This window comes from Engraulis encrasicolus, chromosome 4, assembly GCF_034702125.1.
Source record: "Engraulis encrasicolus isolate BLACKSEA-1 chromosome 4, IST_EnEncr_1.0, whole genome shotgun sequence".
In the NCBI taxonomy this organism is placed as follows: Eukaryota; Metazoa; Chordata; class Actinopteri; order Clupeiformes; family Engraulidae; genus Engraulis; species Engraulis encrasicolus.
The window spans coordinates 535,328-549,587 of NC_085860.1; the positions used below are offsets into that span (position 1 = coordinate 535,328).

The following is a 14,260-nucleotide window of genomic DNA, read 5'->3' on the forward strand; positions in this document are numbered from 1 at the left end:
AACTTCCTCCTCACATGTGATTGGTGTGATACAATAAAACTTCATTTACAAAGCATAGGAATCGATTCTGATGTACTCACGTTAGGATAGTTATCCTAGAATGGAGTTGGTAGGCATACAGAAACCACAGAACCCACTACAACATCCAGCCCACTACAAAACAGGTTCTTAGCAAGCACTACACTGGTCCAATGTAACTTCTAATGTTAAACACCTAGCCGCCTAGCATTATGGGATCCCTGGCTGCATGCGCACTCAACCGTTTACCAAAACAAAAAATGTATGTATACTGAAGTAGAATGTGGCTGGCTGTGTAGCCCACTTCCTTTATCACACAGAAGATAACAGAGGTTCACGGAGGGCTCGTGACTCTTGTACCAAAGAATCGTCTAGTAGAGTAAGATACATCAAGCCCATACTTCTCAAACATCACCCGATGTGATGTCAGGTGACCACCCCTTTAGGAGACCTTCAGTTATGTTTCTGCTTTAGTTTAAGAATAGATGGAGTTCTCTTGGCTCTGTAGATGGCAGTAGTGCACATATTGTGCAAACCATTACTAAACTCCAGAGATGGAGAAGAAGAAGGGGACCATGCCGCCTTAGGAGACGGAACTTGGGCACACTCCTTTGCTTTGGGTAGGCAGGGTTTGGGGTATCTTACTCTACTAGAATAACTAGATGATTCTTTGCTCGTACAACTCCTGCTTCACCTCCAATACAAAAGGTAAGAAGTGAACCTGTCCCCCTGCCCCGTGATACTGTACACACACACACACGCACGCACACACACACAAAAGTGATGCCGTTCAGGAGCTTACCCTCTTCAGTAAGTGGGGTGTTCACAGGTGTGCGCGTGCGCGTGCGCACACACATGTGGTGTGGATGTGGTGATGGAGGCCTGTGACTCGTGGAGGAACCAGACTAACCAGCTCCAGCCCAACGACCAGAGACGTGCCACAGGCAGGACAACATTGCACTGGCAGCTCTACCGTCCTGAAGAGAAGAGTGCTCCTTTATCCTGCTTTTGTTTTGAACATCGACATGATCAGTCACTTGTGCGATAGCTTGCACGGCTAAGTTGAGATTTTTCACCTTGGTACAAGCAGTATACTTCAGATAAGACAATTAAGACAGAAACACAATCTAAAACTTAATCAATGAACAAATTTATCTTGTTAAAAAAATATTTAACCATACAGGCAGACCCCTTTTTTTCAAGTGTTTATACAAAGCAGTCACACAACACACACACACACCTGCCGCAGCGCCACAGTGTTACAATTATTGCTCAAAAGCAAAGTGAGTGCAGACACACACAAACTCCTTCACAGCCACACAGCAGAACATATCAATAAACACACACGCACAGTAATGACCTATGTACAATACGGCGTTAAGAGTACCATCATTGGCGGCGCCTATACTTCTGGTTGCATATGTACAGTAGATGCATGCATACCGCATCAGTGACGGAACACGGCGCTCGTGACAAGCAGTGGACAATGCAACATGAGATCTAGGCTACTATTTCAACCAAAGAGCTTTTAATATCACCTCTAGTCATCAGAAATGACGGGATGGCCAGAGGGATTTTTTTTTTTTAATAAAGAATCTCAGGATCTCTCCTCTGTGTAAGCGCTCACACACACACACACATACAGTACATGCACACACACGCGCACACACACACACACACACACACACACACACACACACACACACGCACCTACTCTACATTCTTTGGTCTTGATCAGATCCCTGCTGGTGTTGACTCCTCATTCCAACTTCTTGCGTATCCTTTAAAAGAACATACTGTAACTCACCAGATCAACCATGACATGACTTAATCACCATCACATCACACAGACCATTAGTCATTACACGACTGCAAAGCATGTAGTCACATGGTGTTACACATCAAACCAAAAACAATCAAATACTTAAAGAAAAAAATCTAAACAAAAACAAAAAACAGTTCCCACCTTCTGAGACAATATTGAATCTGACGGCAACCCTACAATATCAAATCATCTTCACAACCTCCAGGCACAAACACACACATCTCAAAAACGACTTAATATGCAAACACAGACACATACTTTCTTGCATACAACCATACTTCCTGATGTGATGTGATCGACTCAATGTCAAACCAACTCAGAACCTTCTGTGTCTCACTTCTGCCATTCATTCATTCATCAGGCAATCAATCGATCATTTCAGAATATATCCGGTGGCAAAACATCGAGGGGACTACCACCACCCTGCATCCTCAGTCTCTCCTCTGGTTACGACCTCTGAGGCTGCAAAGCAAGCCACAAAACGACACACAACAAACACACGGCGCTGGCTTTTCTGGTGCCCCCCGCCCCCGCCATTCTCACATTTAAAAACGAACAAAAACGCTTAATTTCTTAAAGGTTACACACTGAGGTCATCAGCAATTGGCCACGCCCTCAGTCAATGAGTGTGTGTGTGTGTGTGTGTGTGTGTGTGTGTGTGTGCGTGTGCGTGTGCGTGTGAGTGTGCGTGTGAGTGTGCGTGTGAGTGTGCGTGTGAGTGTGAGTGAGAGAGAGAGAGAGAGGTGGAAGGGTGGCACGGCATGTCTCAGTACCCATACAGTATACTGTACATATTTCTACAAACTTGTAGGGAGCCACGTCCATTCAAAATCTATGGGGGGCATAGGTCAGTACCCGGGCCCTCTCTCTCCCGCCCCCCTTCCTACAGTATATCCTGGTGCCAGTGATGCTGCTGCTGCTGCTGCTGCTGCAGAGGTCCTTCCTCATCTCCAGGCAGTAGAGCAGAGGCTCGCTCAGCCAGAGACCCCCTCCATTCCACTCTGCTCCGCTCCTCCTCCATGGCCCTCCTCAGTTAACTAACTTAGTGCACATGTTTATCAGGTAAAATACAAAGGACACAGTCTCACCAAGTCTATCTGCATGTAGGGTAGTGTGCGTGTGTGTGTGTGTGTGTGTGTGTGTGTGTGTGTGTGTGTGTGTGTGTGTGTGTGTGTGTGTGTGTGTGTGTGTGTGTGTGTGTGTGAGTGAAAGGTCAGCCCTGTAGCTCCTCAAAGCAGGCCTCACACACTCTGACGGGCTTCTTGGAGGAAGGCGTGAGGGCGTTCTTCGCCGAACACTCGTGACAGAAGATGTTCCCACAATGCCTGCAGTGATGCTACATAAACAGAGAACAAGAAAGAGAGGGAGAAAATGAGACAAAGAGGTTAAATCAGGTTTTCTTTATCAGTCTCAAATTACTGTAGGAGGCATGGATGGTTTCTCTACTTACTTACTGACATACAACAGACAGATCACAGCATACAATAGAAACAAAAAAGTGAAGTGAAAGCCCAACTGGGAAACTCCAACTCCCATTGCCATTGTGACACAGCACTACACAGCACACAAGTGCACACTGCACACAACGAAATTGCATTGATGCAAGGGGGCTGCCCCCAATCGCACCCGAAAGGGAGCAGTGTGGTGGGACGGTACCATTCTCAGTGTACCTCAGTCATGGAGGAGGATGGGGGAGAGCACTGGTTAATTACTCCCCCCACCAACCTGGCATGTCGAGAGTCGAACCAGCAACCTTTGGGTTACAAGAATGTTCTTAATTTTTCCAAAATTATTTATGTATATGAGGGAACTAAGGGTCAGTGGTTGGACTATTTTTGACTCAATATCCACCCACAGCGATTCTTGTCTCATTGTTGTCCATGAGACTAGGTTCCTTATTTGAGCTGCCCAAAAGTAGTATTGAAGATTTGGTAATCCCAGGCCTCCCAAGGCTTCTGGTTTCATAAGAGTAGAGAGACTAACACGAGGTTTTTTATTATTCCAAATAAATCTTGAGAGAGAGTTATTGATTAGCTTGAAAAAATCATCTGGAAGCGAGCAAGGAAGCATTTGAAAAAGAAAAAGAAATCTTGGGAGGACGTTAATTTTAATTAAGTTTATTCTTCCCAAGGGTGATAATGGTAGTGAAGTCCACCTTGATAATTCTGATCTGACCTTCGAAGAAAGGAGAGTGTAGTTTTCTTGATATAAATTCTCCAATTCTGGGGTAATGAAAATGCCTAGGTACTTAAAACCTTTTGGAGTGTGGTTGAATCCACTCGAGGCAAGCATTTTTTCAGTTGTTGACATATGTAGAAAAATCGCATTGGACTTATTAAGATTAATCTTATATCCTGAATATGTACCAAATTCATTAATTGTATTTAGCAAATGAGGAACGGAGTGTTCCGGATCTATAATATATAAGAGAATGTCATCTGCAAATAGTGACAATTTGTGTTCAGTGGTATTCAACTTATAGCCTCGGATGTTACTATTGCTCCTAATAAGTGTGGCGAGCGGCTCAATCATTATAGCAAAGAGTAAGGGAGACAATGGGCATCCCTGCCTAGTTCCTCTAGTTAGGGAGAACGAGTTTGAACAGTGTCCATTTGTGATAACTGCCGCTTTGGGGCTCTTATAAATACTTTTAATCCACTTCATGAAATTATCACCAAATTTACATTTATCAAGGACAGCGAAAAGAAAATTAAATTCCACCCTGTCAAAAGCTTTCTCTGCATCTAAAGATAGAAGCAGAGAGGGTTTGTGCTGATTATTAAGGCAGTTTACTAGATTTAATGTTCTTCTTATATTATCAGCTGCATATCTTCCTTTTATGAAGCCTGACTGATCAGGATTGATAAGTGTGGGTAGGATAGACTCCAGTCTTCTAGCTAAGAGTTTGGTGATAATTTTGTAATCATGATCCAAGAGACTTATAGGTCGATAAGAAGAGCATTGTAAGGGGTCTTTGCCACCTTTAAGTAGGACACTAATATGCGCAAGGTTCATTGTCTGAGGAAGTGAGTTTTCCTTGCAAAAATAATTTACCATTGCCATGAAGATTGTACGGATCTCAGGCCAGAACTCCCTGTAGAAATCTACAGAGAAGCCGTCTGGTCCTGGACTTTTATTTAAGGACATTGAATTAATTGTAGCCAGTACTTCTTCTTCTGTAAATGGAGAATTTAACATTTGCTTATCTAAGGAAGACATTTCTGGTAATTTAATTAAACTTAAATACTCTTCCAAGCTTTCTTGAGAAATGGTCTGTTGTGACTTATAAAGATTGTTATAGAAGTTGAAAAAGGTGTGATTAATCTCCTGAGGATGGTATGTTATTTCGTTTTCTGACTTGTATATAGCTTTTATGGTCTTTTCCGCTTGCTCCTTCTTTATTTGATATGCTAGTAGTTTCCCTGGTTTGTTACCAAATTCATAATCTTTTTGTTTGGTCAAGTTGATTTTATGAAGAATTTCTTCAGATATTAAAGTGTTACAAGAATGACGCCCTAACCGCTTACTAGAGAATGACACGCGAGTGCATTTTCAATCCCGTCCCATCCGGGTCCCAGAAAAAAGAAGTGGGAGTAAAAGAAACAAATCCCATCCCATCCACTCCTGTAAGAATGTCTCCCAATCCTCCTCAAAATCATTCATGTTCGTTCATTTTTATTCCCGCTCCTGTCCGCTCCTGTTCATCTGTAAAATTTTGACTCCCATCCCGTGGGAATCCCGCAAATTCCCGAAAAATGTCATCTTCTACCGCTTACCCAGGACTGCCCGTAAAAGCAAGAGGAACATAATGAGCAACAAAGAAAAGAGAGATTATGAGATGTGCTGTAATTGTACAGACACCAGGGTTGAAGCTCATTTCATTATATGAAAGATAAATGTGTGCTGATGTCCAAAACATCATTGGTTGTAGTCAATAGTTAATGGAATTTGCAAATAAAAGCCCATGGACTTAAAAGGTCACTGTAATTACAGAATGACCCCCATGCTGTCCTTCAGATCAGAACGATCGTGCAATGCAGCATAAGATTTCCCAGGCTAGCTCAGCACAGCTCCAGTTTGGTCTTTGAAGGCTATAGTGCAGTGCTATTAGCATTTGTATTGATCTGTTGTTATGGGGCCTGAATCAGTGCAGTGTGCTCTCCAGCGGCACAGCAGCCCTTTGATGTGGCCTGGCCCTTTCAGACAGAGCAAACAGGCCTTAGCAGGGGTGGGTGGGTAGGTCAGTGTGTGTGTGTGTGTGTGTGTGTGTGTGTGTGTGTGTGTGCGCGTGCGTGCGTGCGTGTGTGTGTGTGACGCTGTGGCTGATCATTAACACACTATTGATCCACCAGTGCTGTGAATGGGCTGCTGCGGCACCATGTAACAAATGGGTTGCGTGAGAGAGCCGACCTGTTCTCCCGCTCACTCCTGACAGCGGAGAAATGAATGAGCATGGCTACAGAATTACATGGCAAATGGGAATATGTGTGGAAGAGTGTACGGGTTGAAATACAGATGATTCAGATAATTCAACGGCGCTCACTTTTAGATTTAAAACTATGTGCATAAATGTACTTAGTTGAGAGGAGTTGGGAGAAAAGATTTGTGTAGTTAAATGTGCTCATGTATGACGAAAGAGATAGAGAGGGGGAAGGGAGAGAGAGATGTAGCGAGCTAAAGATGGAGAGATGGCCACAGAGAGAGAAACAGATGTGAGGAAAGAGGGACAGATGGGGGAGAGACAGAGAGAGAGGTCTGTGAGAAAGATGAATAGATGAGAGACAGGGAGAGAACAAGACTACACTCACCTTTCTGATGGCGAGTGAGAAGCCTTTGCCACATGCCATGCAGTTCTGAACCTCGTGGTCTTCGGCCCATTTCCTGGTCAGACTCTGAGACTGCTTGATCTGAGCACACAAGAAACATACACAATAAGCACATCAGAATTGTTAAGCTATGTGTACAACAAGAGCGACCTACACTACCTGAGCGACAGAAGTCATCATGTATATATGGAGCGTATGCGAATAAAATGACCAGCCTGATCTCCAAAAATTCCGTGCTCCTAGACACGGATGTTAAGGACACAAAATCTGTGTCCAGGAGCACGGATTTTGCCAAAATTCTGTGCTCCAGGACACGGAATTGTTTTCCGTGATGGGCACACGGAACTGCTTTCTATATTCCCACAGCACTGTGTTAATTCAATCATTAGAAAATACATACCAAATGCTAATCCTAAGCAAAATAATGCTATAGCAATTTAAGTTGTACCCTGACCAAAACATTCCCTAACCTTAACCTGTCATTTAAGACATATTTTTGAGAAATACCTTTTCCAGTTGGTTGATAGGCTATTAAATTCATATAATGAATGAAAGAATACTAGCTGTACCCAGACCAAAACAATCCCTAACCCTAACCTGTCAGTAAGAAATGTTTTTTTGGAGAAAAAATATTTGACTGAGGTCAAATACTGTGGAAACATAGAGCTGTGGGAGTATAGAGAGAGCACTTCTGTGTGTCCATCACAGAAAACAATTCTGTGTCCAGGAGCACGGAAAACAATTCCGTGACCAGGAGCACGGAATTTTGGCAAAATCCGTGCTCCTGGACACGGATTTCGTGTCCTTAACATCCGTGTCCAGGAGCACAGAATTTTTGGAGATCATGTTGAAATGACGGAAGCAAATTCCTGACCTGAGCGACCTGAGCGTATTTCAGCGACTAAAGTTAAGCGAATATTATGGTAATGAGCTATAACGCGGCTCAGCGAAAACCAACTGGACTGTTCATATTCCGAATGTTCCAGGCTGACAAGCCAGAGCGCCGTTATTCGATTAGCCAAATCAAACATGTCACCGTCACGTCCAGAGCGAATAAAGCAAATTCATGGCGAAACTTCTTCAGCAACCTCGGCTACTCAGGTCGCGTAGGTTGTTTCTAGTATAAGCATAGCTTTATTAACCACCTGTGTAATGGAACAGTGGGAATACCATGCAATGCATTTATTCCACCAGCAGCAGAATAACTTTCTACTCAAAGTAGGTAACAGCACTAGGATACAAATATCACATCATTTCAGACTGAACTGAGGGCTGGATGACAATTTACAGTGAATAATATTAGTTCGCATAATTACACAGTAATAAGTTAATGTACAAATTGTCAATGGCTATACAAATTTCCATTTCCTCTGCAGGGAAATTAGGCCGCTACCAAATCTGTACAAAGTATCACAACTGGGGGATGTTCAGTAATTGTGTGTTTGTGTTTCATCGTTGTGGGAAGGTCACTGGGTCTACATTCAGTTTAGGAGGAAGACTATTCACATCCCAAGGCCACTGGATCCATCAATGGCAGATGTGTCAAAAGTAAAAGTAAAGTCATGGTGTAAGTACAGCACTAGCAAATGATATTACATAACTGCTACACCAGTTAGTCCAGTGCTTCCCTAACTGGGGGTCAAGAACCCTTGGGGGGTCACGGACAATTGCAGAAAAACAGGAAATCCACAGCTAACATAATTCCATGATTTGGTTAGTAACCGTATTCACTTGTATGGTTAATAGATATTGGCCTATTTATTGTCCTGTGGATTTCTAGCAATATCAGCGCGCAAACTATTAATGGAAACTCTAGCAATATTATTGGACAAAAAATGCCTTTAAGAATGTGTAAGCAAAAATATTCTGAAGTCCAAAAAGGGCCAGCTGAAAAAGTTTGGTTTGTAGCACACAATAAGCCTACAATAACCAGTCAGTGTCGGTCATAATCATGTTGCGCTTGTGCCACACTGTAAGCGGCTGCATCATTTGTGCTCATCTGAAATGGTTTTGTGATTGGCTGGCGTGTGGGTCTGACCTGTAGTGATTGGTTCTCCCGGCCGAGCTCCTGCATGGCTGCAGTGGTGTCATCCAGCTTCCTCCGCATCTCCATCACCTTAGCCTGCAGCTTCTCAATCTCGCCCTCGCCCTTCACACACCTACACACAGACAAACACACACACAGACAAACATAGACACACACACACACACACACATGAAAAAAAGAACACTTTACAAAAATGTCCAATACCAAATCACACACATACATCTCACACACATATTCTCCACCTCCCCACCCCCCTCTCACACAAATGTGCACCCAAATTCACTCATACACCCACACCCCACACCCACCTCGACCAGTGCTCTCCTCTTGTCCTGGTTGTTCTGCACGAGGGCTTCTAGTATGGCTTCAGCCATCTCCCCCCTCAAAACCAGAAGAACACAAAACCACACACACACAGACACACGCACACAGTCACGCACGCACACATTTCTCACCTCTCGAGCAGTGCTCTCCTCTCGTCCTGGTTGTTCTGCACGGTGGCCTCTAGGACGGCCATCTCGCCCCTCAGCTCGTCCGTCTGTTTCTCCAGCTCGGCCACTCTCCGCTGGCTGCCCTGCCACTCCCGCTTCAGGGTGGCCACGTTCTCATTCAACGCCGACAGCTGCAGCCCCAGACGCACTTCCGCCTCCTCCTTCTCCTTCTGGAGGAGCTCCCGCGCCCGCACCTCCTCTGCCTACAGGGGATGATGGAGGACAGGAAGAGGAGCAGTTAAAGGTGAGGAAAGGACAAGGGGAGAAATGAAACCCCGATTTCTCCGGAGACATGGAAATAACACTACATGGCACATTTATTAAGCTCATTATTGACATGCCTTTAAAGTAAAATCTGAAATACTGCATGTCTGCTTTACACACATGTCAATAGCATCGTTGTGTGTGTGTGTGTGTGTGTGTGTGTGTGTGTGTGTGTGTGTGTGTGTGTGTGTGTGTGTGTGTGTGTGTGTGTGTGTACCATCTGTGTGTGGACCCTCTGCGTGTCTGCCTTGAGTTTCTCCTCTATGGAGCTAAATCCGTCGCGTGTTGTCTGGTGCTGCTTTCGCTCCTCCTCCAGATCCTTTAGCCCCGCCTCCACCTTGCCCTGCAGCTCCAGCTTCTGGCCAATCAGCAGCTGCTTAGCCGCCTGCAGCTCCTTCAACTCCTGAGGATCAACACAGCACAGAACAACGTTTTAAACACACACACACACGCAAACAGACACACACACACACACACGGAACAGCACAACATCAAACAAACACACCCACACCCACACCCACACCCACACACACACACAAACCGTCAATCATCCCTTATTTCACAGGAAATTCCCATTTTCACATTTCAAATTATGAACAAAACAAAAAAAACAAAAAAAAAACACTGTCGGTCCAGAAATGATCCCCACGGCCCCGTCAGTTAGCACGACGAGCTACACGCCCTACTTGTAGAGAGGCTGAGAGGGTCTTGTTTATCAAGCTACCTGTCACCAATTCAAGCTCTTTGAAAATACGAGCTCTCACCCTCGAGCTCAGGCGTGTGTGTGCCCTCTCTTTGCCTCACTGAAACAGACAATGATCTTCAGGTAAACACAAGCCTCAGAACAGCGAATAGTGAGATTAACCTCATCACAACCAGCAACAGCTACATGAAGGTTTGCATGAGCCCCAGACAACTTTAGCGACAAAACAAGGGGACACTCATGCCTCATTGTTTTTCACGCTGTACATGCTCCTTTTAAACGTGCACTGTGGGGAAATTTTGGACAGGACTGACTGGCCTCGCATGCGGACTGTTGTGAAAAGCAGAAGGCAACGTCCGACCAGTCACTGTCATCCTGTTGCCTCTCAGGATTTGGCCTATTGAAAATTTCCAGATTTTTGGCTTGAAGTGATATTGTACCATTTTTTGGAAATAAGCTCATATTACACCTTTCCTTGAGTTATATGATTGAGTTGTACCTTTTACCTGCATTTCCTGCTGTTCTCTGAGTATGAAAGTGCAAATTTTACCTCCAAGCTAGCAAGTAGCTGGTCTCATAGGACTCAATGTTAACTGCTAGCTTGGAGGTAGAATTTGCACTGCCATACTCAGAGAACGGTTGAAAGTACAGGAGAAAGGTAAAACTCAATCATTTAACTCAACTATTTTCCCAAAATAGCACAGTATCACTTTAAAATATGGGAATTTTCCTGATTTTTGGCAGCTGAAAGTTGACAGCTATGAAACACACTCAAACAACCCACATCTGGAACTTACACAAATATTTCTAATTAGTTGCTCATATGCATGCGCACATGCGTACACACGCACGCACACACACACACACACAGTTCTAAATCTGTGTTCATTGATCTAAAGCGCACACACACCTGGGACTTTGTATATACTGTACACAGACAACTCTCACCCACAGAAGCCACTGTCCATGTATACACAAACAAAAACACAAGCACTGCTCTACTGCCCTGCAACCTGCCATAGGCTGAAACACTGACCTGCTCATGTTGTCACTTGAGTGAAATGGCATTGTGGCACATTGTCACTGAATCCCAGACCTAAGTCTATGCAATACCCCCCATGCTGTCCAATAAATTATATCAATCATCCTTGTACATCCTTGTATCAATCATCCTTTTACCTAGGCAAAAGAGGCTTTGGGTGACATTAACCCTGCTCATCTTTAGAAATGACCAATATTTTTTGTAACTCTGTAAAACTTTGTAATTTGTAATTTTATTTTTAAATGTAAGAAAAAAACAAAAAACAAAAAACAAACAGCATCAAACAATTCAGCATTACAATTAAGACTAAATTTGCTATGCCTGTGTATGTATGCCGATTTGGATCAAAATGTTTGCTAGTCGAGAGTACTTTATGTCAAGTCAAGTGTAGTTTATTGTCAGAAATTGTCTCAAATGTGCAGTTTAAACTAAAACGTATAAATAAGACATTGACAATAATCTCTCTCTCTCTTCTCACCAACACACACAGCACAACATTACGCACACACGCACACAAAATGTAATTTGTTGTATTTCAATATATTGATAACATTGTCTTTGTGGTGCACTGTAAGCCATGGTTGTTGCTGACCTTGTCATTCTTGTCGGCCAGGGCCTTGAGCTCGGTAGCCAGGCGGCTGCGCTCATTCTCCAGGGAGGTCTGGGCCGTCCGGAACTCCTCCAGCTGGGCCCTCTCCTTACCCAGATCCTCCTGCGTCTGGGCCTGTGGAAAACACAGCCGGGCCGGGTCACTCATAGCTCTCAGTGAATCTCTATAGAGAAGGTTCACAGGCGCCAACCCAACTAGCTGCAGTACCAAATAGCTGCATTACCACCACAGACAAGTGAAAAATTAATGGATTTCAATGGAGCTGCCTACAACAACAAAAAAGTATCTTGCTGTATATCTTTTGCCATGAAATATTAATATTTTTGGTGTTTTTTTTTCTGCGCCACTAGAATATTACATATTGAATTTATGAAGACAAATCCATATACATTAGCAGAATGCTAGCTAGAACAGGTTGAAATCTTCTGCCCTGCTGGAAAACACCCCCTTTTATATAATACCAGTTATACTGTAGTTCTTAAAGGGACAGTTCTGTCAATTTCAACATGCAGTTGTAATGCTCACACTACCCTGGACTTGACAGTGCCTGAGATTTTTTTTCTTCTTCTTTAGCCGTTTCCGAGATCCTGGTCATTGTAATGGGGGCAGCTCTTTGTTTACATTAAAAAAAAAAACATTTTTATTTATTCCCAAAACATCCAACAGGTTATAAAACATCAGCAGACAACTAGCAAACAGCAGTACCTTTTGGGAAAATATTTGGAGTTGGCCTATGTTTCAGTTTTTAAAAATGTAAACAAACGCTGCCCCCATTACAATTGCTCATATCTCGGAAAGGGCTGAGCTAAAAAATGTGGCATCACCGTGTACTGACAAGACAAGGGTAGCGTGAGCAATACAACAGCATGTTGAAATTGACTGAACTGTTCCTTTAACAGGAATGTTTTATTTATGATGTTTGTGACTGGAAATTGCAGTAAAATATATTTCAGCATTTGGCCCTATGTCAGTGGTCGTCAGTGGTCACCAGGTCACAAGCAGGCAAATGAGCAAGGGAGGACAGACAGGTGTCGGCATATTGGAATCCACCATCAGACTTGTGGTCCAAGGGTTGCTGGTCCTATTCATGACACCACTAGGTGGCCAAGAGCAGTGAATAACCAGTGTGATATAATGTGATGGGGTGCTGAACTGCTGTGGTTTTCTGTGATGGGACCCACAGAAGTGCTTTCTCTATGTTAAGTCAGTCATTAGAAAACGGACAAACTGGTGCTGAAATAGCCTACCTTTTCCAGCCGGTCAACAACAAATTCTGTTAATAAATGGCTATAGCATTTTAAGTTGCGCCCCGACAAAAACAATCCCTAACCCTAGCCTATCAGTAAAGAAAGGTTTTTGAGAAATACGTTTTTCACTTGGTTGATAGGTTAGGAATATTTTGGTCTGGGCATAGCTTATATTGCTAGCATTCTTTCATTTAGTGCAAGCATTTTTGTAGCCTATCAGTAATAAATCTTTAAAATTGGAAAAATCCTAAGAGAGCATAGTAAAAGTTGAAACATAATAACACTGTGGGAACATAGAGCTGTGGGAATAAAGAGAAAGCACTTCCGTGGGCCCATCATTAAATTTTGGCGAAATCTGTAAAACCGCCACAGATTTTGTCTCACAATGGTCCGTGCTCATTTCACATAATTCTGTGAGATCATGTTACAGCTGCTGTGGTACCTGTGTCTTGTGCATGTCCTTGAGTGTGCCTCCTGACTCTGCTTGAGCTCCCGGCTTAGTGTCTGCTAAGTGTAATGTAATGTGTTTTGTGGCCGCTGTGGCATGGTACCTGTGTCTTCTTCATCTCCTTGAGTGTGCCTCCTGGCTCTGCTAAGAGTAATATAATGTGTGTTGTGGCTGCTGTGGCGTGGTACCTGTGTCTTCTGCATCTCCTTGAGTAAGCTCTCCATCTTGCCGCTCTTGTCCTGGCTCTCCTTGAGCTGCTTCTGCAGGGCTGCCCCACTGCTCTTCAGCTGCTGCATCTCCTCCTCGCGCTTACTCAGGTGGGAACGACTGGCCTTCAGCTCCTCCTGGGCCACACACAGCTTCTCACCAGACACCTGAAAAACATACAGTCACACACATGTATAAAGTCACAGACATGCACATGCAACACACACAATGCTCACAAGTGCACAGACAAGGTAGTCAGTCAGTAGGCCTGCCTACAGTACATCATGCATTGGATGCTGACAAATAAAAAAATAAAACTGTTTGCAGCAACTTGCTTTGGATAGAAGGGTTAGCTAATTGTACACTAAAGACCGGCCGCATCATGCCCGACCCTGTGACCAGGTTACGGAGAAGTGTGGAATGTTTCAAACAGGATTTGCAAGTATGGACAGAATTACGGCCGTAATTTAACAAACGTAGGGTATGAATCGGCCATACTGTAAGAGCCTCTGATAGTTCCTATCGAATAGTG

The 14,260-nt window shown here is 43.8% G+C and overlaps 1 protein-coding gene across 1 annotated transcript in view; it reads right to left on the bottom strand.

Annotated features, from left to right (window-relative positions):
- Nucleotides 1-1,146: 1,146 nt before the first annotated feature.
- eea1 (early endosome antigen 1) overlaps nt 1,147-14,260 on the bottom strand; it is a 58,749-nt gene continuing 45,635 nt past the window's right edge. Inside the window, exons 25-31 of the mRNA XM_063196413.1 lie at nt 13,710-13,895; nt 11,809-11,940; nt 9,689-9,874; nt 9,172-9,410; nt 8,708-8,828; nt 6,652-6,750; nt 1,147-3,179 (exon numbers count right to left, since the gene is read on the bottom strand). Of these exons, the coding sequence (XP_063052483.1) occupies nt 3,057-3,179; nt 6,652-6,750; nt 8,708-8,828; nt 9,172-9,410; nt 9,689-9,874; nt 11,809-11,940; nt 13,710-13,895 (1,086 nt within the window). The 3' untranslated portion in view covers nt 1,147-3,056. The remainder of the gene's footprint in view (nt 3,180-6,651; nt 6,751-8,707; nt 8,829-9,171; nt 9,411-9,688; nt 9,875-11,808; nt 11,941-13,709; nt 13,896-14,260) is intronic.